Below are 23,554 nucleotides of genomic sequence, written 5' to 3'. Positions count from 1 at the left end.
AACTCGGGGGACTGGCACAATTCCATGCTGAAAGGGTATCTTTGTGTGATCGTTTTGGGGGTTCCTCTAGTTTTCCCGGGACTGCCTGTTTCTTAAGGCCTCCCCGGGGCAGCAGAAACCCAGGGCCTAGATGACTGGTGAGGCTGAGGGATGGAAGAAGGGGAGAGGAGCAGCAGAAAGAGAGAAAGGGTGAGAAAAACAGGGGGGATAGCAAATCTCTACTTCTTCAGTCTGTCCAAAAAGCACCTAATAATAGGATCAGAACAAGAAAAGACATATTTAAAAAACAAACAAACACACAAACTCTTGTCAAATGTCTGAAATTCGTTGGAAAAAAATTCCACGCTAACCCACAAAGACTTAAAAGGAAAGTCTTAAATGTTCTGATTAGATTTTTTTGGGTCAGGATGTAAGAATATTGGCTCAGTTTCCGTTCTGCTCTGGGTGGAGGGTTAGAAATTCTCAAGGGGAAGGAAGCCTCACTAGAGAAGGGGCTCACCACTCGAGAGAGCAGAAGGTGGGAGACATTGGGACAAACCAGGCAGGTGACGCTGTCCCCGAGGCAAGGCTGTCTTCCTCCATGTGAAGCGGAAGTGCAGCAGTTTCAATCTCAGACGGCCTTGAGCACTGTGAGCATGCACATCTGTGAAGGGAAATCAGCCCGTTGCCTTCTGTAAAATAGCTTCGAATCCACTGAAAACAACGAAGAATGAGATGATGTGCCTAACGAAAATCTTGATCCTTTTGACACACAAATTGATTTCTACCTTTTCCAGTTTTTAGTCTGTGGTCCCGTTTCCAAATTTACCCAAAGAGTAATCAATCTTTCTGGCAAACTCGTTTTCAGTTGAGTTTTTGTTTGGCTTTCATGGTCTAGAGCTGAGACTCCTTAAACAAACAAACAACATAAAAACCATTTTATTCTGGTTTGGCTAATATTTGACATGGCAAAATCATGCCCATTCAACAATGTATACTCATTTGGTTGACATTAACTTCAGTCATGGCAGTGGAACTACACACACTCTGCTCACTTCCTCCAGGGTTTCCTCATTTCTATCCCTTCCGGCCGTCTGAACTTTCTTTTTGGGTAAACTGCTGTTTTGGTCACTGCTGGTGGATTCTTCCAAGGAGCATGTTTGTGTTACATTCATAGATACTCATATGTGGATAAGAAAGAGCTTTCCATACAAGAGCAGTTGAATATTGAGAACACATCCCAGCCCAGTCCAGAAGTCCTATATTAGCCCATATGTTCGATACCAATCTGTAAAGTCCTCTTCAGACTCACAAAACACATGTAATGACACCAAATGCAACAAGATCACAGGCTAGTGGGTTGGAAGTGTTTAGGATCCAGTGTCATTGTAAGCATCTCAGCCCTGGCCAGGGTCTCCACATGGCTCCTCCAGCTCAGATCACTAGTGTAGTATAATTCCATGTGTCTTGTCAGCTGCAATGTCTCACAGGGAGTTGAGAGAGAGAGAGAGAGAGAGAGAGAGAGAGAGAGAGAGAGAGAGAGAGAGAGAGAGAGAGAGAGAGAGAGAGAGAGAAAGAAAGTCTCCTGCCTCCCGGGAGGAAGACCAGAGTTCCCAGAATCCTCAGGAGAAGGCCACGCCCACATAGAGGCCTCATTGGCTATGGCCTCATTGGCAGGCTGGACTCCACCCCTTCACGCTTAATCCTCAAACTGACAACACATTATATCACTACCACAATGTTCCTCACAGATGTGATTGTTCACATTGTTTGGCTGAAGGGTGACCTCCCAGAGTGGGTTCAGTTTCAGTGTCGAACATCTAGGGGCTATGGGTCTCAGGGCTTCCCCCAGTTGCTCGTCAGATTTTGAATTTTGTTCAAAGTTTTTCTCTCACTTCTATTGTGATCTCAGTCAGTGTGGTCAGTTATTACACCATTTGGTTCTTCTGGTCTCAGGCTAACGGAGGCGGTGGTTCATAGGATCCCTTTGTCCTTTGGACTAATTGTTTCCCTACCTTTGATTTTCCTCCTTCTTCTTTGCTTTTGACAGGTGGAGACCAGGAGACCAAAAGTTGTCTCATGGAGGCTGTTGTCAAGCTTGTAAGGCCCTTGTCACTCCCCACCCAAGTAGGCTGTACGGCATTACCTTCATGGACTTTGTTATACTAACTGTTTTAGCTGGCCCCCCAAAGTTGGTCTTCCAGTCTCAAGTCCAATGATTCGGTCCTGCAAGGTGTTCAGTTCTGGCTAAGACCTTTGCACAACGTTGCCTCCTGTCAGCTGTATAAGTACTATATACTTGGCTATATAGGAAGCCCATATAAATATGTATGTGGAAATATGCTTTGCCAAACCAACATATGCTCAGGACTATATTCCCATATGCCACCCCACACCATTTTTAGTTTGCATATCTACCTTGGTACCCGCTAGGAAATTAGTGCTTGTTATAACTGTTATCACAGTGTTGTGTTTGTGATCGTATTTCCTGATGTTGCTTCTCATTCTCGCAGAGCTCCTAGTATCTTTCTGTGCCTTGGTCATGTTGCGTTTTCCTCCCCTGAATTTTGTACTGCCTTTCCTTTCATCTTTGCCAAAGGGTTTGCTCATATCGTTTGTCAATTTTTTAATTGGATCTTTGTCATTTTGTTTCAGCTGAGATTAAAAAAATGTTTTATTGTATTGTTGAACTGAGTTCTTAAAAATACTACTTATTTGAGAAGAATCGGCCTTTGCTTGAGCTGATTCTGCATTCAAGTTCTCTTATCTATTCAACAAATGATTATTGGATGTCTACGGGGTGCCAGGCCCTAAGCGGACACACCAGTATCTGAGCTACGAAGGCATTCCCTTTTATTTGATCTCACCTGGGTAGCTCTAGGAGTGACTCCTTACCTGCTTTCAGGGATAGACAGAGATAATACAGAGTATGCTGATTCATTTCTCCATTGTCTAAAGAATCTTAGTAATGCTTTATTTTGATCAAAGTAGGAAAATGATACACTCATTAACAACTGGATATTTCACATCTAAACTCATGAATCAGGAGGAAAGTGAAACCTGCAGATGATCGAATGTGGTCAATGTCACCAAGGCCAACCTGGGGCCTAAGCATTAGTCCCTGAATCTTAAGCTGCCCACACTTCTCCCCATTATGCTTTCTGGGAGAACTGGTCTACCCCAACAAGGGCCACAGGGCTCAGGGAGTAAACTGTCTTTAAAGCATTACGGGGGGGGGGGGCATGTTCTGAATAAACAAAGAAATTCTACCTGAACTATATCCTTTGATTGAAACAATGATCTGATTTAATATTTGTTTTTCACAGACTCCACTATCGACTCTTGGCATAGCTCTGAAATTCCATAACTATTCAATAGCCAAGAAGAGTTTGAAAGGCTGTGACCACGGATGGTGGGAAATTAATGAACACATGTAAGTGTACGTAAGGGTTTTCTGTAAGCGAGGACTCTCGTGAAAGACTTCCCAGAGATTCACGGCCTAGATTCCTTGGGCCCGAAAGTGTTGGCACGTTACTAGTTACTATTTACAGTTGAGGAAGCTGAGGGGCTTAGGGGTTAAATGACAAAGTCACTGAGTCACTAGCAAGTGACTGAGCCAGGGTTTGTCCGTAGGATTTGTGTTTCTTGAGTCCCTGCTTTGCCCCTGTTCTATGCTGTAGGGATATGAGCATGCATGTCCTGGGATTTACAAAAGAGTTTGGTAGATGTCACATGCCACCCAGTTGGTTCTGATTCCTAGAGACCCCTGTGTACAACCCAATGAAACATGGACTGGTCCTGTGCCATCTTCTCAATCGTTATTTTTGAGCTCATTGTTGGAGCCAGTCTGTCAATCTTTCTTATTGAGGATTGACTTTTTTTTTTGCTAACCCTCTACTTTCCCAAGCATGATGTCCTTTTCCAGGGATTGGTCCCTCCTGATAACACAGCCAATGTAGGCCAGAGAAAGTCGTACCATCCTTACTTGTAAGGAGCCTTCTTGTTGTACTTCTTCCAAAATGGATCTGTTTGTTCTGACAGTCCATGGTTTTTCAGTATTCTTCGCCAACACCATGATGCAAAAGCAGCAATTCTGTTCTGGTCTTCTTTATTGTTTGCTTTCCATATGCGTCTACAGATGAGGGAGTTGGAAATACCGTGGCTTGCATCAGATAGATCGTAGCCCTCAAAGTGACATCTTTACTCTCGACTCTTTAACAGAGTGGTTCTCATCCTTCCTGATGCCGCCACCCTTTAATACAGCTCCTCACGTTGCTGTGACCCCCCCAACCGTAACATTTTTGTTGCTACCTCATAACCATAATCTTGCTACTGTTATGAATCAGGTGTCCCCTGTGAAAGGCTCGTTGACCCCAAAGGGGTCGTGACCCACAGGTTGAGAACCGCCGCATTAACACTTCACAGCTGTATTATGCAGCAGGTTTGTTAAATGCAATAAAGCATTTGATTATTTGACTGCTGCTTCTGTTAGCATTAGTTATGGATATAAGTTATGGATATAATAAAATCCTTGACAATTCAATCTTTTCTCTGTTTATCAAGTTTGGGAGATAAAGTCTTTCAAATCATGGAGTCATTGAGAGAAATAGCAAATAGGGATCCTGGCAGTGCAAAATCTCTTAGCCAATTATGCGCTGTATAATCCAAACCAAACCAAACCAAACCAAACCAACGGCCAGTGAGTCTGTTCTGACTCAGGGTGACTGCCTGTGTCACAGAGCAGATCAGTAGGAATTGACCTTCCAATGACAGATCACCAATTCTTTCCCCTGAGTTTCCTTGCATGGCAAGTTGATGGGGTCAAAACACCAACCTTCTGTTGTTTTGTTTTTTTAATTAAAAGTCATTATTTAGCATTTATTTTGTCTTAACTGACTTTAAAAGCAATTTTTGTCTGATTTACATAATGCTAATTTATTAAAAGAAAATTTTATTAGGGGCTCTTATAACAAATCATTCATCAATTGTATCAAGCATATTTGCACATATGTTGCCATCTTGCTTTTCTAGAAATTTATTGTCTATTTAGCCCTTGGTATCAGCTCCTCTAGCCCCCCCCTCATGACTCCTTGATAAATTATTATTATTATTTAATCATTTTATTGGGGGCTCATACAACTCTTATCACAATCCATCCATACATCCAAGTACTTAACTGTGTGCACCTTCCAGAGACACGTCCATGCAGTAGACAGGGACCCAATTAGCCTAGCTGGATCCGAAACCTGACGCATGGATTGAGGCTGATCAGAAAGAGGCTAGGAGAAGTCTAGGTGTCTGGGCTTCCTGAACTCACTTAATGGGTCCTCATTCTTGTCTTGATATTCTGGTTGCTATCTATCTGCTATCTATCTGCTGATTTTCTAGTTGCTATCTATCTATCTGATAAGAGCTCCTTGACCCAATAATAAAGGATACTCTGTCTTTTATGAGAAGAAGCTCTCAGTTCTCTTTGACGTAGTTGTTGTGAGGTTAAAGAATGGGTCTGCTAGCTCTTTGATCATTACTATTCCATGAATGATTTCTAAAGGATGATTTCCCAAAACTATTTCTCCATTTCTTCAGAGGCTTAGATGGTCCTGTCGTTATAGGAGTTACTGTCTCATGGAAAAGTATCTTGACTCCATTACTAAAATATAACTCAGGACTACAATTACCTTTTGGGGATGATTTGGGATGTATTGTGCAGGTGTCAGAATAGTTGGGCTCAAATTTTAGCACTGTCACTTATTAGTTACATTAATTTTGGCAAATTGTTTAATGTCTGGCTTTTAGTCTGCCAAATGTGGGGTTCAAAATTCTTGGTTAATATTAAGTTTTTGCTTTGTTTGCTAAGCAGTCAATGAAAGGAGGTGTACCTCACATCAAAAATTATTACCCATGATTAATATGCCTGGATGATTGCTTTGGGAATGGCATTAGATTGTAATATCCTTTAAAACACGTCAAGGCTTTAAGGAAGTGGCATTTTCATGATTAATTTAAAAAAGAAATCCAGAAAACAAATCTTTATATAGCTTTTGTGAAGCTATAGGCTATAGATAGAATTGAACTTTGACAATAGATACTATTTTACCCACTAAGTAACAGTAACCCGCGAGGTGCTGTGGCAGAAGTAGAAGACAGGCTTTCTAAGCAATAGAAGGAACCCTCTCTGCTCAGATATTTTCCAGGCAGGGCCTATGTTCTTTCTTCCCTCCATCTTCTGGGCTGGCTAAAATCCTATCAGATTTCTCTGATAGTAGATGCACCCTCAGGATTTAAAATGTCAGAGCTCCCCATTATCAGATCTTTACATCTAAAGTGGAAAGACTAATTGAACAAATTCTTTTTATACCTTGCTGTGGAGTTAGCCCCAGGGATTTGGAGCTGTACAGGAAGAAGGAGGAAAAAGTAACATTGACCCTAGGACACTTAGTGACTGTGAGTAGGTCAGTGATTGGCAGGCGAGATTTACAGTCTCTGAGAAGAATGGGTACAATGATCAATTGGAAGGGAATAGACAGAGTTCCCCAAAGCTCCAGACAGAAAGACTGTGGTCATTGAGAGAGTGCTAGTTTAGCATATCTACTGATTGTTGCTAGCTCCTGTCAAGTTGGCAGACTCATGACAACCTGTGTGTTACATAGTAGATCTGCTAATTAGGGCCTTTAAATTTTGTATTTTGTTTTTGAGAATCTACCCAGCAAAACATACACCCACTCAAGTATTTTAAATGTACAATTGGGGATATTGGTGATATTCTTGTGATTGTATAACCATTCTCACCGTTCTTTTCGGAGTTGTTTCTCCCTATTAACATAAACTCATGGATCCCTCAAGTTCCTGTCTGATATCTGGATTTGCTATTCTGAGTTTGATACCATGTTGTTGTTGTTCGGTGCTGTCTAAGTGGTTCCCACTCATAGCAGCCCTGTGTGTGTGCAACAGAACCCCAAACCTCACAACTTGCCCAAGAGACAGACAACATCATGGCAAACAGGAGACAAGATGGACACTGTCAAGGATTTCAGCTTACTCATATCCACAAGCAACATTTATGGAAATAAGTAGGCAGTAAATTAGATGGCATGTTATATTGGCACATCTGCTGCACAGGACATATTTAAAGCATTAAAGAGAAAAGATGTCACCTGAGTACTAAGGTGCACTTGACCCAGGCCATTGTCTCTTCAACAACCTCATAAGCACGTGAAGTTTGGACAATGAGTAACGAAGAACAAAAAGAGAATTGATGCGTTTAAATGGTTGTGCTGGTTAAAAAAAAAAAAAAAGGAAAGTACCATGGATTGCTAGAGGAAAAAACAAATCTATTTTGGAGAAAGCACAGTCAGATTATTACTTTGAAGTGATGATGCCTACTCTACGGACAATCAGCTGTTGTAGTGCAGCCCTGCACTACAATACCTACCCCCAGGAAGGGATCACAGGAGATAGAGGTGCTATAGCTAAGGGTGGTGAAGAAAACAGATGGTGGCCACCTACCAGAAAGAATAGAGTTTGCGGTCTTATAATTATGTCTTCCAACAACAAGACATGTAAGTGAGGTGTCGGGTAAGCCCACACAGAAAAAGCACACCAGATCAGCGATCTGTGTAAACTTCCAGATCAGAGATCTGTGTAAACTCCCAGATCAGAGAAGGAAATTGTATTAGAACTTCTATTCTGAGTGCCCTGTTTACAGAGGGCAAAAGTGACCTTGAACGCCCCAAATACATGTGTAGAGTTCCCACAGGGATTCAGCCTACATTGGACTCCTACATTGGATTCCCTCAGACCATCAAGCAGGGATGGGGATAACACATACTGAAGGATGTGGTCTTCTTCATCTGTAAGTGCTTCAGTAGGTTGCAGATGCTGACTTTATTCTTCATGCAGTCTAACTTCTCAGATGATTTGCTCAGTGTCCAACACTTTTCCTAATTTCAAATAATGCGGTAACCCTTGAGTAGCCTAGAGAAAAATGGCAATTTCACAACACGTAATTGTGCTCATGTGGAATCTGACCATGGACTGAGAGGCAGGTGTGCAAACAGGACAAGGGAACACTGCGTGGTTTAAATTTTTTAAAAACGTGTGCATCAGTGTTGTTGCCTCTCGCCATACTTAGTTAATCTGGATGCTGAGCAAATAATCAGAGAAATTGGATTATATGTAAAAGAATGGGGCTTCAGGATTGGAGGAAGACTTATTTACAACTGTTGATATACAATAAGATCACCTTACTTGCTGAAAGTGAGGAGGACTTGAAGCCCTTGCTGATGAAGATTAAGGATTGCAACCTCCAGCAGGGAAAGGCTAAAGGTCAAGAAAACCAAATGTAATATAAAGAAAACCAAAATGTAAAGAAAACCAACACTCTTACAATTGGTCCATTATGATCAATGGAGAAAACATTAAGTTGTCAAGGAGTTTTACCTTGTTTGGACCCACAATCAATGCTCATGGAACCAAGACAAATCTGTTACCCAAGACCTTTTAAAGTTTTCAAGATCAAGGATGTCAGTTTGAAGACTAAGGTGTGCTTGAGCGAAGCCATAGTATTTTCTGTCATCTCAGATACATGTGATAGTTGGACATTGACTAAGGAAGAGTGAAGTAGAATGGATGCATTTTAATTGTGGTGCTGGTGACAGATATTTCAAGTATCATGGCCTGTTAAAAGAACCAATACACTTGTCTCAGAAGAAGTGCAGACAAATGCTCCTTAGATCAAAGGTGGCAAGACTTCCTCTTAAATACTGTGGACATGTTCTCAAGAGAAACCAGTTCCTGAGCAAGGCCATAATGCTTGGTAAAGTAGAGGGCAGTGAAAAGGAGGAGGACCTTTGATAAGATGAATTGGCATGGTGGTTAAACAATGGACTCAAACACTGAACTAATCATGAGGATGGTGCAGGACCAAGCAGGGTTTCGATTTTGCTGTCTATAGGTTTGCTTTGGTGGGAACAGACTTGAAGACTCTTTACAGCAACAAGATCCCCTTCGTGAGCTCTGGTGGTACAGACGGTTACACATTGGGCTGCTACCCATTAGGTCAGCAGTTTGAACCCACTAGCCGCTCCAAGGGAGAAAGATGAAACTTTTCTGTTCCCATGAAGAATTACAAGAAGGCCTGGTGGGTAATGGTTACACCTTGGGCTGCTAACTGAAAGGTTAGCCGTTCAAAAGCACCAGCCTCTCTGATGGAGAAAGAGGGCTTTCTACTCCCATAAAGAATTTCAGTCTTGGAAACTCACAGGGGCAGTTCTGCTTTGTCCTATAGGGGCGGCTTGTGTTAGCATTAACAAGATGGCAGTGAATTTAGATTTTTGATTAAAAAAATTTATAACCTCAGAAACCCAAAACGACAATTCCCTCTGTGTCCTGGAGGATCACTCTGAGTCAGAATCCACTAAATGGCAGTGAGGTTTTAAAATTTATTTTTATTTGGGTATAACCTTGTTCTCTTCCAATGGCTCTCTCTTAGTCTATGTTTGGGTTTCATACGAGTGCAATCATGTGTTCTGGAATTTCCATTCTTTTGAATGTTAGCTCTTGTTTGCCATAATCTACATAGTCCAGTAACTACATATTCAATTAAAATACAAGTGAACGTCTTTAGGCTATTTCCTGAATTGGGCTAACTTTCACCTGACATCAGCCAGACTATCCCTCATTTCATGTTCTGAACCCAAACTGAATTTCTGTCAGCTTTGCTGCAATTGTTTTTAAATTGTATTCAGAAAAATTTTACTTGCATGTGATATTAATGTGACATGAATACTTTCCTCATTCTGTTGGGTCACCTTTCTTTAGAAGGGGTAAAGGTATGAATATTTTATAGTTGGTTGGCCAGGTAGCTGCCTTCCAAATTTCTTGACATAGCTTAGTGAGTACACCCAGTGCTGAATCAGTTATGTTGAAACATTTCAATCGACATCCTGCTATTTTCTGGAGGCTTATTTTTCAATGTAGCTTCAATGTCTTCAATGTAGCTTTGATTTCTTCCTTCACCAAACATCTTTTCTTGATCATATGCCACCTGTCAAAATGATGGAATGTTGATAAATTCTTTTTGATACAGAGACTCTGTGTATTTCTTTCATCATATTTTGGTGCTTCCTACATCGCTCATTATTTGTCCATAGAATCCATCAGTATTGCAACTCAAGGCTTACATTTTTTCTTCAGTTCTTTCAACTTGAGATGTGCTACATGGGTTCTTCTCTTTGGGTTTTCTAACTCGAGGTTTTTGCACATTTCACTATAACACGTTGTATTGTCAAACTGCCATTGGAATTGTCTATTCAGTTCTTTTACTGTCTTCTTCCCCCTTCCACTTTCTTAACTACATGTACATTCAAGAGCAAGTTTCACAGTCTCTTCTGACATCCACTTTCATGGCTTTTTAATGATCTTTTATTTTCTGCATGCACGATGTTCTGATACCATCTCATAACTCCTCTGGTTTTGGGTTACGAGTATTCAATGCTTCAAATATGTTTTTGAGATGTTCTTTACATTCTGGTGGGATATGCTCAAGGTCTTATTTTGGTTCTTTTGAACTTGTTTTAATTTTCTTCAATTTTACTCTGGACTTGCCCATGAGCAACTGATAACCTGTCAACTGACAGCCCCTGGCCTTTTTTTGGCTGATGATATTGAGATTCTTCATAATTTCTTTCCACAGGTGCAATCAATTTGATTCTTGTGTCTTCCATCTGGTGGCCTTCATATATAGAGTAACCGTTTACGTTTACCCAGTTGTCTATCAGTCTATCAGTGGCTGGTGTGCTTCTGTGATATTGGAAGTTATGTCACTGGTATTTCAAATTCCATTAGGGTTGCCCATGGTAAACAGGTTTCAGCAGAAATTCCAGACTGAAAACAGACGTGTAATAAGGACTCGTCAATACACTTCAGTGAGATTATCCATTGAAAGTCTTATGAATAACTGTGGTACATTGATCTCATAAAGACAGTTCTTAAAAAAAACCATGATATTCAAAGCAGACTTTTTTGACTTAAGTTAGATCATTTGCATTTTTAATGTTCTTATGGCAAATTATGCAAAGGCTTATAGAGCAGATCAGGTTTCTATCCAATAATTTGTACACATTTTGACACTGGCTGTATACACCACAATGTCACATCACTTATTCCACTTCCCCTCTGTGTTTCCTGTTTCCTCTTTTTCTCTTCCTTCTGAACTTTGCCCTTTGGTGAATGCTGTCCTTTTGATTATTCTATCCTAAGGTTTGTGTACTTCTCTGGTGTTATTGTTCCCCTTAGAGGCTTCTCTATTCTTTGACTGACACCTGAGCCATTTCCAGACATGAATGGTGGTAAAGATATTGCTGAGTTTTAAGAAACCTCAGGGAGCACTTTTGGTTTAAGGTGTAATGACCATCTTCTCCTAGATCAGTGGTTCTCAACCTGTGGGCCGTGACCCCTTTGGGGGTTGAACCACCCTTTCATAGGGGTCGCTGGATTCATCATAGTAGCACAATGACAGTGATGAAGTAGCAAAAAAATAATTTTATGCTTTTTTAGGGGGTGTCACCACAACATGAGGAACTGTATTAAAAGGTCGCGGCATTAGGAAGGTGGAGAACCACTGTCCTAGATGTTGAGGACAATCATTTCAGGGGTTCATCCAGCTTTCATGGCTTCAAAAGGCATGGAGTCCACAAGAATTTGAAATTATGTTAGATGTTTCCCTTTCTTGATCTGGATTTTTCTAGGGAATCTTTGCCCCAAATGTTCACTAGCATTTTTCACTATCCAGTTCTTCTGGTCTCATGGCAAAGGAGGCAGTTATGGAGACAATGAGTCACACATGTCATTTCCTCCTCTCATTCCTTACTCTTCTTCCTCCTCTGTGCTAAAGGGAAATAGAAACCCGTTGTTGTACCTTGGAGGACACTTACAGACTTTTAAGACCCCAAGAATTTCATACAGAACTAGGAGGCAGGAAAGAAGACTTAGCATGATATTAGGCTACCATATATACTCGAGTATAAGACGAACTGACCATCAGGTGAGGCACCTAATTTTACCACAAAAACTGCATAAAAATATGCTGAAAAACTAAGCGTATACAATGAGTATATATGGTAATTAAATGAGATGTCCTATGAAACTAGAACCCTAAACTTCCAAACAAAGAAACCAAATCCCATGAGGGTTGGCACATAAGGAGCCTCAGCTACTATCTATTTATCTACCATCCAAACAACTTTTGTGAATGCAGCTTATAAAGGCGTACAACTTACTGATAGGAATTACAGTAATACTTTATGAAAACCTATCCTTAATCAATGAATTTTTTTCATCACCATTAACTTTCTCTCCTACTCCCTGGTAACCACTAATGAACTCTGGCTTTATACACTTGCCTTTTCTTATATGAAAAGTGAGGTCATACACTATTTGTCCTTTTGTGATTGACTTATTTCCCTCAGCATGATGTCTTCAGCTGCATCCATATTGGACATGCATCAGGACTTCATTTCTTCTACTGGCTGTGTAGTTTCCATGGTGTGCAGACATGGCAGTTTATTTATCGATATGTCTGTTGATGAACATTGAGATGGTTCCATCTTTTGAGACTGTGAATAGTGTTGCAGTGAACCTTACATTAAGACATGTTTCTGCTTGTTTCTCAGATACCTGGGAGGAGGCTTGTTGGGTCAGATGGTGGTTCTGTTTTTTTGAGGAATAGCCACTCTGTTTTCCACAGCGGCTATGCATTTTACATTACTGCCAGTCATGCCTTGCCAACTTTTATTATTTTCTTCTGGTGTGTTTGCTTAATTCCTATCTTAACCATCCCAGCGGGAATGAAATGGGTCCTCATCGCGGTGTTGAGTCACATCTTTCTGATGGCTAATGGCACTAAGCATCTTTTCATATGTTTGGTGACCATTTGAACATTCAAAGCATTTGCTCTGATTAAGCTACTTGTCTATTTCTTGTTAAATTATTGAAACTTAAAAATATATACTTTGGTTATTAGATGTTGGTTTTGTCTTTTCCTATTTGTGTTTTAGTTATTATCTGATGTTAAAAGCTGGGCCTGACAGTACTGCTCTTATATTTTCTTCTAAGAATTTTCTCCTTTTAGTTTGCACATTTAGGCCCTTAGTTCATTTTGAATTCATTGTTGTGTACGGTGTGAGGCATGGGCCTTGTTTTATTTTTTTTCTGCTGTGGAACTTAATTGAAGAGGTTCTTTTTACCTCATTGACTGAATGTGGCACCCTTGTCAAAAATCAGTTGGCCGTAGATCTGTAGGTTATTTCTAGCCTCTGAATTCTGTTCTATTTGTCTATGTATCTACTGTTAACACCAATGCCAAGCTGTTTTGATTACTGTAGCTCTATAATATGTTTTAAAATTGGGAAACTGTGAATCTTTCTACATTGTTCTTCTTTTTCAATATTGCTTTAGGTATTCATGTCCTTTTGCAATTCCAAATAAAGTTGATGATTGATTTTTTCCCATTTCTTCTATTTTTTGAAATTTTTTATGGTGTGTGAATTAAATTTATTATATTTATTATTAATTTATTTAAATAACAATTAAAGGGTTGAAGGAGGTTCTTTTCCCTTTTTGTGTGTGTCATTTTTTAAAACATTTTATTAGGGGCTCATACAACTCTTATCACAATCCATAAATATACATACATCGATTGTATAAAGCACATCTGTATGTTCTTTGCCCTCATCATTTTCAAAGCATTTGCTCTCCACTTAAGCCCTTTGCATCAAGTCCTCTCTTTTCCCCTCCCTTCCTGTTCCAACCTCCCTCATGAGCTCTTGATAATTTATAGATTATTATTTCGTCATATCTTTCCCTATCCGGCATCTCCCTTCACCCCCTTTTCTGTTGTCCGTCCCCCAGGGAGGAGGTCACATGTAGATCCTTGTAATCGGTTCCCCCTTTCCAACCCACTCACCCTCTATTCGCCCAGTATCGTCCCTCACACCCCTGGTCCTGAAGGTATCATCCACCCTGGATTCCCTGTGCCTCCAGCTCCTATCTGCACCAGTGTACAACCTCTGCTCTATCCAGACTTGCAAGGTAGAATTTGGATCATGGTAGTCGGGGGTGGGGGGTGGGGTGGAAGAAGCATTTAGGAATTGGAGGAAAGCTCTATTCTTCATCAGTGCTACATTGCACCCTTACTGACTCATCTCCTCCTCTAGACCCCTCTGAGGGGATCTCCATTGGCCGACAAATGGGCTTTGAGTCTCCACTCTGCACTTCCCCGTTCATTTACTATGGTAAGATTTTTTTTTTTGATGATGCCTTATACCTGATCCCTTTGACACCTCGTGATCGCACAGGCTGGTGTGCTTCGTCCATGTGGGCTTTGTTGCTTCTGAGCTAGATGGCCGTTTGTTCACCTTCAAGCCTTTAAGACCCCAGACACTATCTCTTTTGATAGCTGGGCACTTTTTTCCCATTTCTATAAGGATGGTTGTTGGATGTTTCATTGGGATTACATTGAATCTGTAAATCACTTTGGGTAATGTCAACACTTTAACAATATTGTCTTCTAATCTATGAAAGTGGAAGATCTTTCCACTTATTTAATATTTCTGTATTCAATTCTAGCAGTGTTTTATAAATTTCACTGTACGGCTCCTTCACATCCCTGGTTAGGTCTTTCTCTAGGTATTTTATCCACATAGATGTTATTACAATGGAATTATGTCTCTTTCAGACTTTTCATTGAGGAAGTACTGGAACCCATCCAATTTTTGATTGTTGATTTGGTACCCTGCAATTTGCTAAATTCTCTCTTAGCTCTAGAATTTTTCTTGTGGACGTTTTGTAATTTTCTGTGCATGGGATCGTAGACCTGAAGAGAGATAGCTTTACCCATATTTTTTCTGTTCCATTGGAGGGGCGGGGGGTGTTATGACTGCAGTCTCAAGCAGATCACCAGGGTTTTTCTTCTGGAAACTATTGGTGGGCTTGAACTGCCAACCTTTCAGATAGCAGCTGATCATATACCTCCTTTGCCACCCAGGTGCTTGCATCAGGGGAACTTGGTTCTAATAACTTGCTACTTGAACTTTAGTGAGTTACTTCTCCTCCTTGTATCTTACCTATCATGTACGTGGATACAGACTCCTTCTGACTTTCCCAAGCTCTCACTTTTCTTAGTTTCAGCAATCTATCACCATGCCCCACCGTATGCTGGTCTACTCTAAACTCTAGCCTAAACAAGAGAGAAAACATTTTTTCCCTCTTTTTCACCACTTAACATCCTTAAGTAAGGCTTCTTTTTCAATAAATTACAAAATGTTAAAGTAGACCCCACAGAAAATGTCTCTTCTTTCTACTCGAGCAGCTGGCCTGTCAGCATACCAGGTACTAGCAGTTCCTGAATATGAAAAAGTTCCATGCCTAAGTGTTTTTCTTTTTTTTCATCTTTTCTAGGGAGCTCTTACAGATATTATAACAATCCATAGCTCAAGTAGATTGAGCATGATTGTACAATTGTTACCACCATCATTTTCAGAACACTTTCTTTCTTCTTGCACTCTTTCATACCAGCTCCCCTTTATCCCCACCCTCCTCCCCCATAACCCTTGTTATTATGTTAAACATTATTATTATTCCCCCCATATCTTACACCATCCAATATATCCATTCACCTGATATTCTGTTATTTGTTCCCCTCGAGTGGGATTATATAGTCATCATTGCTATCAGTTCCTCCTTCCCCCCCTTCCCCACTTCTTTTTCTGTACCCTTAGGAAATCATTATTCCCATTATTATTTCTGAAGGGTTTATCTGTCTTGGATTTCATGCATTGAATGATCTTAATTATACAAATGAACATATGCAGGTCTAACAGGATTAATGAGATAAAACTAAGACCATCATAAGAAGGGGAGGAAATATTAAAGAACCAGAGGATAGTTATGTGTTTCAACATTGCTATCCTGTACCCTGGCTATATCATCCCTTGCGGGTGGCCCTTCTTTGAAAGACTGTCCAATTATCGTATAGGTGGTTCTTGGGTCTCCACTTTGCTTATGGGCCTTCATGTTAATTTGGCTGCTGGGTTTTGAACTTCTGATACATATTCCCGTCGACACCTCATGATCACACAGGCTGGTGTGCTCTTGAATGTGGGCTTTGTTGCTTCCCTGCTAGATGGTTTCTTATTTAACTACAAGCCTTTAAGACCCTAGACACTTTATCTGTTCATAGCCTGGCACCATCAGGTTTCTTCACCACATTTGCTTATGCACACATTTTGTCTTCAGAGATCATATTGGGAAGGCGAGTGTTATACAATGCCACATTATAGAACAAACTGTTCTTCTACTGAGATAAGATTAAAGTAGAGGCCCAAAGTCCATCTGCTTCCTTGTTGCCTATCTATCTATCTATCTATCTATCTATCTATCTATCTATCTATCTATCTATCATCTATCTATAATATACACACACCTATCTTTATATATTTACATATATACATATCTATATTTATGCCTAAATATATTTAAAATTTTTTCTTGTTATTTCCTCTATTTCTTTTTCCTTTCCTCCTGCTCCACTATCATGTTTACCCATTGCTCGCCTCTCAGTAATTCCTCGCAGATACATTTCTATTGGTCAAACATTACCAGGAATGCTACCTCCTCCTCACCAGCACTTTTAGATCCCTTGCTGTTCCCGTCTTTGATGTTATTGGCTAATCACTCTCCCTTTCCCCTCACCCCTGCCTTCTCCTTTCCCATGTTCCCCAACCCACTCCTAACCTTAGGTCTGGTTGCCGTCTCCTTGGTATTCTCTATCCTGCCTATCTTACATAGATAGACACCAAAAGAGAAACAAAACAAAAAAGGAAAAGAAAAAGAAAAAAATGAGCCCATGCAAATAGTTCCATGACTAACTATTGTCCTGACCCCAAGTAGATGAGCATCCCTCTGTTAAGTAGAGAGCAGGCCCTGATAAAACCTACTGGTCCACTTCCATTTTTGTTTGGGGATCCGTCTCCTAGGACCTGCTTACCCTAAAAGCACGATTTCCCTTGAGTCCTCAGTGCTTGTGTCTGAGGGGTGTGCCTTCTTTCTACAAGACCCCATTGCTCTTCCTGCACTATGGCTTGAGCAGTCTATGCTCCGGCCCCACTCCATGATCCCTTTAACTCACAGTGCGGCCCCCTTGTGAGTATTCCCCCCCACCGTTCAGATGAGGTGCCAAGTGCTGCCCCTGAGCCAGATGTTGGGTATCAAGATCCCTCAGGGACTTTGTGTCTTTGCTTCCCTCGCCCAAGTCTGTTTTTAAGTTGAATATGCACATAAGTTGGTATGGTTTGTATCTAGTGTCAATTAGTCAAATGCTTTGATTGGTATATAGTACATATAGTAACTTTGTATACAAAAGTATTAAAGACATTTATTTCCAGTTCCATGAAAAACTTTTAAACACAATAATACAGTAGATATAATTTGATATGCATTACAAAGTAGCACCTACTTGTGACTATGAATAATTGCATAGACCTTGGGCTTTTAATCTAATAAGCTTTTCAGGAGTCAGTTCATAAATAGAAGTTGTATGTAAATTGGATGTTAATGACCCAATATTGACTGTACTAAACTTTAGCCAATTGTAAAAGATTGTTCTGAATAATATGTGAAAGATTTCCTCCTCGCATGTACATGATCACTCTTCTGAATGCCAATGTCATCCATGGAATAGGAGTACGCTTTTGGGGAACCAGAGTGACTGACACTCAGAGTGTCCTTCAAACCTTGTGTCTGGTTTCTGTCCCCTTTTGAGACCCTGCAGGATTCATTCTGGGAAGAGTCATCACTGTATGCCTCTCCCACACACGGTGATGGCCTATTCATCATTCTTGTTAGCGTCTCTGCAGTCAACTCAACTCATGAAGACCTTATGTGCAACAGAACCAAATATTTCTCAGTCCTGAGTTATCCTTTCATTTATCAGAATGTTCACATCTATCTTTGCAACTGCTGTGTCAATTCATCTTACTAAAGACCTTTATTGGCCTTCTACATAAAGTGCGATGTCTTCTTCTAGGGATTAATACCTCCTGATGACATGTTCAAAACAAAAGTGTTGGACATGCTCTCTTGTGAGTCATAGCTTTTCAATGGCTAAATTTTGGAAGTAGATCACCATTCCTTTCTTCCTATTATTTCTCAGTCTGGAAGTTCCACTAAAGCTTGGGCACCATAGTGCTCCTGCTGGTACCAACAGTATAGTTTCTAGCATCACAGTACTCATAAGCTACCATGCCATGACAGACAAACCGACAGACAAGTGGTGGAACTAATCACAAATCCTCAATATAACATTACTGTATGTAGTACTAATCATAGTGCTCATGTAAATTAAAGTTATTAATAGAGATTGAAGCTGTGAACACCCTATGGAGCAAAAGAAATAAGAATAAAGTTTGTCTAATATGATCTTATATATACAACATGCCCAAAAGTCCACAATAAAACTTCTAGAAAAATTCTAATTGAGGAATTAATACAAAATATTAGGAACTTGATTGCCATCAAGTTAATTCCACCTGATAGCATTCCTATGGGATAAGACTGGGTCTTTGAGACTATCACTCTTTACGGGAGTAGAAAGCCTCATCGATTTCCCACAGAGTGGCTGATGGTTTCAAACTACTGACCTGTTGGTTAGAATCCCAACAACAAAAAAATGAATGTAGGGCAATAGTGATGATAGATGCAATGATTTTATCATTTCGCTAGGGTCAAACTCTGACATGTATCTCAGATTTCAATTTGCATCAATATAAGGTTGTTTTAATTTTGTCTTTTTAAGTGTTCTGAAATGTTTTGCTCATGGATTCCACAATGCTTGGTAGAGAGTTTTGTGGTCAGAAGCAGTTAATTCTCTTGTTTGGCAGTTTATACACTAGAAAGGGAGAGAGAACGAGGAGAATGAACTCGTATTTCTGATTACACTTGTCAACGAGGAAAACAATAGGGATTGTTGTTGTTAGCAATCTATGTACAACATGGAGACTCTCAGAGACACATGATCCACAGAAGGAAACACTGTCCAGTCCAGCACCACCCTCATAATTCTTATGTCCAAGCCCATTATTGCAGCCACTCTCTCAGGCCCATTTCGTCAAAGGTTTTGCCGTTGCTGTGCTTTGCTGATCCTTTACCAAGCATGATGTCCTTTTGCAGGTTATGGTTTCTCCTGATAAAATCGCCAAATTCATAAGAGGAAGTCTGATCACCCGTGCTTCTGAGGGACATTCTCACTACCCTTCTTCCAGAGCAGATTTGTTTGTTCCTCCGGCAACACATGGTGTTTCAATATTCTCTGAGAACACGATAATTCAGATGCAGTCACGAAAATTCAAATGAGAGATCCTCGGATCTTTCGTGTGCGCAGTCCAAATTTCGCACGCACCTGAGACAATTGATCAAAGCATGGCCAGGCATACTTTAGTCCTCAACATGACAGCCTTGCTGTTCAACTCTTTGAAGAGATCTTGGGCAGCGTATTTGCCCTATGCAATATATTTCTTGATTTCTGGCCTGCTACTTCCACGAGTGTTGATTGTGGATCAATTCCTACTCACATTGGCCCCTTGTTTGCAAAATAGAACTATCCAATGGGTTTTCCAAGCTGTGATCTTTTGGAAGCAGATCACCATAATTGTCTTTTTATTTTTGGTCATACCTCTGTGTCTATTCAGCAGCTGTTGGACTGGGCCCAGTGTTTAATCACTTGCGTGACCAAAGTGTTCAATAGTCAGCGCTATTGTTCTGCTTCGAAGAGAACAAAATTGAGATGGCAGAAGTGACTCAGCTTTCTCCTCACAGTCACTCCTCATAAAAGGAATCAATTGCCCAGCTCTTCCAAAAACATCTCTGTGTATGAAGCTCAAATGACTAAAATACTAGCCAATTAACTGTCTGCCACAATGTGGTTAGCAGAACCTCAAACTGTGCTCCCTGGCTCTCTTTCTTCTCAGGTACTGTGGCTCTTACATGGATCACCAAACCATCTTCCGAGTGCCCAGCCCCGTGGTTCACATCCAGCTCCAGTGCAGCTCAAGGCTTTCGGAGAAGCCACTGTTAGTAGAATACGGCAGTTACAACATCAGCCAACGTAAGCTTGGGATCCATCCGCTCCTTAGAACAGCGTCATAACAAGTCAAATGGAGGGTAACACTTTATCATGTTAAACTTTGAGAATCAAAGGTGTGACAACGAGTACAACCAGAGGAAAATAATATAGTTTATTTTGGTTATTACTGATTAGTAAACATCAAACCAAATCCATTGCCATCAAATTGCCAACTCATAGTCACCCTGTACAGGGTTCCCGAGATGATACATCTTTATGGAAACAGAGAGCCTCATTTTTCTCCCACAGAAGTGTTGTTGGTTTTGCACTGCTGACCTTATTGTTAACAGCCCAAGGCCTGACTCCGAGCGCCACCAGAGGCCCTTTTTACTGGTAAGCAATTGAAAATATGATTTCTCATAGATCACTAAGATATAGGACATGCCCTTGCCTTGATCTGCTGTTCTGGCAAGGCATGCTTTGTTGTACCTCTGATGTCTGAAAATACAGTGAGTGGATTTGAGGCCACTAGCTGTGGCTCACATTGGCCCGTAACACTTAAGGGAGAGCTGGCCAGTCAAAAAGAGTTCAAATGTGAACACTAGAGTGATGAACTTGAAGGTCACACAGAGACCCCTCTGGAAGAGTGCTTTGGAAGAAGTCTGTAGAGAAAGAAATGTTCAAAGGATATCCTTAGAGTTGGGCAGAGTGGATAACAACCTGCTCAGACAATGATGTTTTTAATCTGGTGGTACTAGATGAAATCAGTTTTAAAACTAAAAGAGGTTTGGTGGGAGAAGTAATAGTTAACCAGTTAGGAGTCCATGAGGGGAGGACTTGAGAGATAGATCCTTTAGACCAGGCACTTCTTGGCCAATCTCCAACAGACTTGCTTCTGGGTTCAGACTATTATAATTTCAGACAAAGACAGAGGGACATAGTGTCTTACTTTTATTTTTTTCCAAACTATTAATATTTTCTAGTGTCATTCGTTCCATCAGATGCTATTGCGACAACGGTTGATTAACCATGCACTTTGCCCAAGTATGTTTTATGGAGGAGGAAGGATTTATTATTTGTATAATAGTTAGCTGTGAGTCTAGAATTAGTGATTCCAGATCTGACAAGGAAATGCTCTTTGGCAAGCAGTCTAATTGTAGTGGAAAGAATTATAGACAGGAGGTAAGAGGCCGAACTCCTGGATTTAAAGCCAGTCACTAATGCCGACTTTCTAAGTTAAGGGGTTCTTAATTGATCTGGGACAGAGATCATTTGAGAATGTAATTAATGACAGGCACTGCTCAGAATAATGCATCAGATCACAGAGAACTCAGAAATCTGAATTCTTTGAATTCAGAAGTCTAAAGACTGAGGAGTCCAAACACTGCCTATTAAGGATACTGGATTCTAAATTCCATGCCAGCTTTTATATTCTTCCAGTCGATAATTTAGCCCAAGATCTGAGTGAAGAAGACAGTACAATTTTGGCTGTTCATATGAATTAGATACAACATTGAAACATTCTAGTATATTAGTTAGCTTTATTTTTTCTTCTTAGGTCTGCTGTTTTGCCTTTCAATTATGCATGGCCCTAATCGGGTGGAAGCATTACCTAATCGCTACTCTGACCTTGACAACTCCCTAACTACTTAACAGGTTGTATTTCTGGTCCAAGAGCCCTTTTCTCTATCTGTTGTTCTTGGTAGGCATAATTTTTTGAACCGATGGTGTGTGGAAGTACAGCAAGTGGATTTGAGATCACTCGCTGTGACAGTAAGGGAGAGCTGGCCAGTCAAGGAGAGATCAAATGCCAACTCTAGAATGATGAACTTGAAATTCTCACAGACATTCACTGGAAGAGTGACCAGGAAGAGGTCTGTAGAAAGAACAGTAGCGGACAGAGTGGGCTATGGCATTGGGCTGCTAACCACAAGGTCAGTAGTTTGAAACTACTGGCTGTCCTGCAGGAGGAGGAGGAGGCTTTCTCCTCCCGTAAATATTTTCAGTCTTGGCAACCAACCAGTGCAGTTCTGCTCTATCCTAGAAGCTCACCATGTGTCAGAATCATTTGATGGCAGTGAGTTTTGTTTGTGCTTATGGCCTGGCAATTTTTAGGGGCTCATGGAAATGTTGCTTTTTGTTGCCTGTAGCTTGTCCCACCGGATTTTTCAGATGTTCCTCTGGCTTGTGTGTCCCTCAGACTCAGCGCTGCGATGGGGTCAATGACTGCTTTGATGAGAGCGATGAGCTGTTCTGTGGTGGGTATTCCAGTTTTCCTCCAGGACTTTTAGAAGAGTAGATACCATGTCAGGGAATTGTTGCTACTGTGGTGCATCATTAATTTTACAGCTGTTATCTATAAGTACATATCAAAGTACCTCCAAACTCAGTGGCTTACCACGATCATTTCTTCATGCGGGTCATTTGGGATATGACTGATGTAGGATGGGATCGGCTGCATAGTTCTGCTTCAAGCTGTGAATTCTTCTAAGCTCGGCTTATTCCAGCAGGTTGAGATTAGATTTCCTCCACATGATCTGTTCCTCCTGGGAGCAGCCGTCTAGCTATCACCATGGCAGAAGAAGATTGATGGAAAGAAGCACATGGCTCTTCTTGAGCCTTGACCTTGGAAATGGCACACTGTCATTCATGTCTGCATCCCATTGGTTGAAGCAAAGCAACTGAAGGCAAAGTCAAAGGGCAGAGACATTTACTTGGCATCATGTACAGGTCGGGGTGCACACACAGCAGAGATCTGAAACGAATATTTTTTTCTAAAACCATTTTCTTGGAAGCTAATAGATATATAATATTATTCCCTGTTTTAGTCACATCAAGCAGTAGTATACAATTACTGCCACAGCTTACAAACATTCTCTTCTTTCTTGTACTCCTTTATCAGCTCCTCTTTATTATTTTCAAAAATCATTTTATTGGGGGCTCGTATAACTCTTATCACAATCCATTGTGTCAAGCACATTTGTACATTTGTTGCCATCATCATTCCCAAACCATTTGCTTTCTGCTTGAGCCCTTGGCATCAGCTCTTCATTTTCCTCCTCCCTCCCTCATGAACTCTTGATAATTTATAAATTATTATTCTTTTTTCATATATTACACTGTCCAATGTCTCCCTTTATCCACTTTTCTGCTGTCCATACCCAAGGAATTTATATGTAGATCCTTGTAATCGATTTCCCCTTTCCAACTCACCCTCCCTCCACCCTCCCGGTATCACAACTCTCACCATTGGTCCTGAAGGCATCATCTGTCTTGGATTCCCTATGTTTCCAGTTCCTATCTGCACCAGTGTACATCCTCTGGTCTAGCCAGATTTGTAAGGTAGAATTGGAGTCATCATAGTGGTGGTGGGGGAGGGAGGAAGCATTTGGGAACTAGAGGAAAGTTGTGTGTTTCATTGTTGTATCACCTCCTCTTTACCTTCTCTTCCAACCCCCT

At 40.7% G+C, this 23,554-nt stretch overlaps 1 protein-coding gene across 2 annotated transcripts in view; it reads left to right on the top strand.

The window, feature by feature from the left end:
- TMPRSS7 (transmembrane serine protease 7) overlaps window positions 1-23,554 on the top strand; it is a 61,656-nt gene that overhangs the window by 21,708 nt on the left and 16,394 nt on the right. For both annotated transcript variants that reach the window (XM_075543465.1, XM_075543466.1), the window contains 3 exons: window positions 3,306-3,412; window positions 20,001-20,137; window positions 22,246-22,353. In XM_075543465.1, coding sequence (XP_075399580.1) covers window positions 3,306-3,412; window positions 20,001-20,137; window positions 22,246-22,353 — 352 coding nt within the window. The remainder of the gene's footprint in view (window positions 1-3,305; window positions 3,413-20,000; window positions 20,138-22,245; window positions 22,354-23,554) is intronic.

This window comes from Tenrec ecaudatus, chromosome 2, assembly GCF_050624435.1.
Source record: "Tenrec ecaudatus isolate mTenEca1 chromosome 2, mTenEca1.hap1, whole genome shotgun sequence".
NCBI classification, from domain to species: Eukaryota; Metazoa; Chordata; class Mammalia; order Afrosoricida; family Tenrecidae; genus Tenrec; species Tenrec ecaudatus.
This window is presented reverse-complemented; position numbering and strand designations above follow the sequence as displayed.